Raw genomic sequence first — 5,142 nt, forward strand, 5'->3', positions numbered from 1 at the left:
CAGTCCCAGGGTTGTCCGAGTGATGCAGGAAAAAGGGGCTTGAGAAATCGACAGAATTGATTTCTGTTGCAGCCTCAGAAATTGGTTGGACAGGAGGCATTTGTGCGTTTGCCATGGATCAATGCTCTGATACCATGTGAAGAAACTGCAATGGGGCAGAACAGAGTAGAGCAGAACAAAGTAGAGAAAAAAGAAACGCACAGAAAGAGGTGAGATGTATTCTTTACACGACAGTTGAGGGCTATGAACACCCTTTTATGGAGCATCGATACAAGAATAATGAATTATAATGAAAAACAGAAAAAATCAGAATATAAAACCAATTCTGTTAAAACGTAACCACTTAGCTGTCTTCTCATAAGGTGAGAACCTTCTAGACTCTTGATCCAAAACAGCCTGCTAATAAATTCAGAATTAGTGGCTAGGCTGAACTTAATTGCTGAGAGCCTCATAACTTAACAAGCTTGCTACTATTCCTTAAAGCCAAGGACAACCTTTTTTATTTTTTTGAAATTTAAATGAAAAAGGCAGATGTAATTCTTTTAATAATTTAATATTTCTTATTGATGAGCGGTCGCTTTGTGAGTTTTGTTGAAAGGCTATGCGTTTTGTGGAAAGGTTAGGCCCCCATTGTTACGTTAGAATAGTTGAGCGTCCATTTGGTAATGGCTCAAAAGTTGGGCGCGCGTTGTAAGTTTTTCAAAGATGATTTTTGAAATGGTGAAAACCAAATAGGTCGAACCAGGAAGGTTTTCCCCTTGAGTTCATGCCTTCAGGGAGAGGCTGCAAGCTAACGTTGAACTTCACTATCCTAGAGTCTCTATTGCAGTCATGCAGGACGCTGGCACAATTCAAGCAAATATACTCTCAGATGATCACTTGCGGCCTCATCAACGACACATACGCATCAAGCCGCCTCCTCCGAACATGCCTTTCATCGGAGTTCCGCGTAGCCGTCGACTGCTCTCGCCGGATATTCGATAACATCAAACACCCAAATGTTGTAATATGGAACACCATGATGAAGATATACGTTTCGGCGTCGCGTCCTGAGTGTGCAATTTTGCTATACAAATCGATGTTGCGTGATCATTCTCCGGCTGACAATTTCACGTTCCCAATCTTAATTCAGGCTTGCACTCTCCGAGCGTGGGTAGAAGAAGGCGAACAGTTGCATAATCATGTTGTCAAATTGGGTTTTGGTTCGGATGCCTATGTGGGCAATACCTTGATACACATGTATTCCGTCTGTGAATATTTGGAGGATTCGCGGAAAGTGTTTGATGGAATGCCTCAAAGAGATTCTGTCTCATGGAACGCTATGTTGGCAGGGTATGCGGGTCAAGGATGGGTTGATGAAGCTTTCTTTCTGTTTGAAATGTTTCCATGTAGAAGCGTTGTTGCGTGGAATTCCATGATTACGATGATGGGACGGCAAGGACTTGTTCCCGACGCACGGCGGCTGTTTGACGAGATGCAGGAAAGAGATGTTGTGTCGTGGTCCACCATGATTTCTTGTTATGAGCAGAATGGAGCTCCAGCGGAAGCTGTTGAGTTGTTTGGTCGTATGAATCACGAAGGCGTCATGGTAGATGCTGTTACCATGGTTACTGTTGTCTCTGCGTGTGCGCAGTTGATGGCGCTGAAGGAAGGTGAAGGAATTCATGGGCTGGTTGTCCGAATGGGGTTCGGGTCATATACATCACTTAGAAATGCGTTGCTTCATATGTACGCACGATGTGGGCATGTAGAGATTGCCCGAAAAATGTTCGGTGAGGGAACTGGATTTGACTTGATATCGTGGAATTCTTTGATAACTGGGTATGTTAAAGCTGGTTACCTCAATGATGCAAAGAAACTTTTTGATGCAATGCCTGAGAGAGATATAGTCTCATGGAGTGCAATGATATCAGGTTATGCACAACACAATCATTTCCGAGAAACTTTGAGTCTATTCCGTGAGATGCAGCTTCACTGTGTTATGCCCGACGATGTGACACTAGTCAGTGTCCTTTCAGCATGCGCACATTTGTGTGCTCTAGAGCAAGGTAGCAGGATTCATGCTTATGTTGAGAAAAAGAACATCGAAGTTGATGTCATTTTAGGCACCACCCTTGTAGATATGTACATGAAATGTGGTTGTGTTGATGATGCTTTAAAGATCTTCTCTGAAATGCAAAATAGGGGGACCTCCTCTTGGAATGCTATCATTCTAGGAATGGCAATGAACGGTCATGTCGAAGAGGCGTTCAGTTTTTTTGCTGATATGACACAGTATGGAGTGGCACCTAACGAAATAACTTTCATTGGTATCTTGAGTGCATGTAGGCATGCTGGTTTAGTGTCAGAGGGCCGTCATTATTTTCAGTCAATGACAAAGATGCATCAGATTCTTCCCAATGTTAAGCACTACGGTTGCATGGTCGACCTTCTTGGGCGTGCTGGATTTCTCAAAGAAGCAGAGGATCTGATCTCAAGTATGCCTATGACTCCTGATATAGCCACATGGGGTGCTCTTCTTGGTGCTTGTAAGATGCACAGAAACCTTGACATAGGTGTGAGAACAGCCATACAACTTCTAAGCCTTGATCCTTGCCATGATGGTGCTCACGTGCTCCTGTCTAACATATATGCTTTGAGAGGTAGCTGGGACAACGTGAACCAAGTTAGGAGCACGATGAAGAGGCTTAGGGTTTTAAAAGAGCCAGGATGCAGTTGGATTGAGACAGATGGTGTCGTTCATCAGTTTTTTGCAGGAGATAGGGCTCATCCACAGTCAGAGGAGATCGAGAGCATGTTAAATGAGATGGCAAAGAGATTGAGGGCTGAAGGTTATGAACCAGATACTAGTCAAGTGTCTTTGGATGTTGATGAAGAAGATAAAGGAAGTTTGTTGTATATGCACAGCGAGAAAATAGCCATTGCTTTTGGACTCATTAGCATAAATATGCCCTTGCCTATTAGAATAGCGAAGAACCTTAGAATATGCTGCGATTGTCATATTGTAGCCAAGCTTGTTTCTAGAACTTTTGAACGTGAAATTGTAGTGAGAGATCGACATCGTTTCCACCATTTCAAGCAGGGCTTATGCTCATGTTCTGATTACTGGTAATAAAAGTTATTTGTTCATTTTTAATCTTGTCCTTTTCTGGATAAAAGGATTTTTCGCTATCGGATAATAATAAGGTTTTTATGCCCTGTTATTAGCACGAGATAGACCGTTTTGGTGCTTGAAACATTGTCTTGCTGAGATGCTCGAATAGCTGCTGTAATCTTTTCTGAAATTTGTTATGAGATTATTTATCTTAGTAACAGCTAAAACTTTTATTTCTTTCTTCAGTCTTCCTCATTTAGTATATATTCATCTTTTACTTTTTACTACGGAGACAGGGGTATGAGATAATGATAGGGACAATGATATGACATAATGATAGGGATATAAAATAATGACATAGTTAAAAATGTTCAATGTGAATGTACAATGTTAGGTATTGAAGTAAATATGCATATTAGTAGTAGGTTTCATCTCTCAGCATACGCTCGTTGTATACACGGGGGTGGTGTATAGAACTCATTCTCCTTTCATTGTGCCTCTTCATTCATTTATAATGTCCTCACAGCAGACACCGCAATCAACAATGCAGTGTTGTGCACATTTAAAGCTTGTTTGGATAGAAAGGAAAGGAAAGGAAAGGAAAGACTTAAAATCATGTTTGTTTGGACTACATAAAGGAAAGGAAATGATAAAATTTATAATACTTTACGATAATACCCCTATCAGTTAAAATATTTAAAAGAATGAGAGGTTTCAAAAAAGACACGATAATGCCCATCTCACCTTGCTCGTGTGTTTTCCAATGAAGGGCTGCAACTTATGCAATGCGTCTCTCTCTCTCTCTCTCTCTAAATGTAAGTAATTGTTGGTCACATGATATTTTCACAATGTTACATTTTAGCCTTTAAATATCACATTTTAAATATCACAACTTATGTAATTGTTGGTCACTGCCTTCCTTGTTGGTCACTTGATATTTTCAAAATATTACATGTTAGCCTTTAAATATCAGATTTTAAATAAATTAATTTCATGACAAGAGAGAGAAAGATGAAACGGAAGAAGAAGAAGATGAAACGGAAGCAGAACAAGAGAGAGAAAGATGCAGCGAGAGATGAAGAAAAACAAACTCACCTTCCTTGCAGCGGAGAACTTCTTCTTCTTCTTCTTCTTCTTCCCTTTGCTCTTTTGCTCTTCCGCCCTGTTCGTTGCTTGCCTCTTGGGTTTCTTCTCAACGGTTTTGGGGGAGGGAAATGGTGGTTCTTCTTCAAGTCGTGGGTCCTTATGAAGGGTATTATCGATAAACTATAATTTTTCATCTTCACTCCTTTCCTTTTCTTCCCAATCCGTCCGATTTGGGAGGGAAAGAAATTACACTATACAATCTCTCCCCTCCCTTTCCTTTCCTTTCCCTCCCCTCCTTGCCAAACAGGTTTTGCCACTTTCCTTTCCTTTCCCTCCTTTCTAATTTGCTAACCAAACAAGGGAGGGATTGCTCAATCCCTCCCTTTCCCTCCTACCAAACAGGGCGTTAGTGTGGCAGCCAATAAGACTGTGTTGGGCATTTTAAACAAAAATTCATCTTTCACGAGCACAGTTTTTGCACGTTGTTCCTTTTATTTTTCTAACTCGATGCACCACTGTGTCTCGACGCATCACACGTAATGTTGTGTGCGTCTGCCAGATTAAAAAAATAAAAAAATAAAAAACTCTCTCTCTCTCTCTCTCTCTCTATATATATATATATATATATATATATATATATATATATATATATATATATATATATATATATATATGTATATATATATATGTCTCCCCTTCTCCCCGAGAGGTCGAACAGACTGCACCTTTTTGTTTTTTGCTTTTCAAGTTGACCTATTGCTGTTTTGATGCAACACTCTCGTGCTGCACCTGACCTGCCTGATGTGAGATTGAGACTCTATGCAGGCAACAAATATACACTCAAGTAAAAAAGTGGGAGGGTTGAGGTATTTTATAAATTTTTGATAATGAAGTGTATTTTTTTACTTTTAACTATTTTACAATCCCCTTTATCCTTTTAAAAAACCCCTTTTTTGAATTTA

At 40.1% G+C, this 5,142-nt stretch overlaps 1 protein-coding gene across 1 annotated transcript; it reads left to right on the top strand.

Moving 5' to 3' along the window:
• The first annotated feature begins 632 nt into the window (after window positions 1–632).
• LOC116263907 (pentatricopeptide repeat-containing protein At3g62890-like) lies at window positions 633–3,136 on the top strand. Its single transcript, XM_050080578.1, has one exon. It carries the CDS (start codon window positions 767–769, stop codon window positions 3,110–3,112), a length of 2,346 nt encoding a protein of 781 aa, XP_049936535.1. The 5' UTR covers window positions 633–766; the 3' UTR covers window positions 3,113–3,136.
• The last annotated feature ends 2,006 nt before the right edge of the window (window positions 3,137–5,142 follow it).

This window comes from Nymphaea colorata, chromosome 11, assembly GCF_008831285.2.
Source record: "Nymphaea colorata isolate Beijing-Zhang1983 chromosome 11, ASM883128v2, whole genome shotgun sequence".
In the NCBI taxonomy this organism is placed as follows: domain Eukaryota; kingdom Viridiplantae; phylum Streptophyta; class Magnoliopsida; order Nymphaeales; family Nymphaeaceae; genus Nymphaea; species Nymphaea colorata.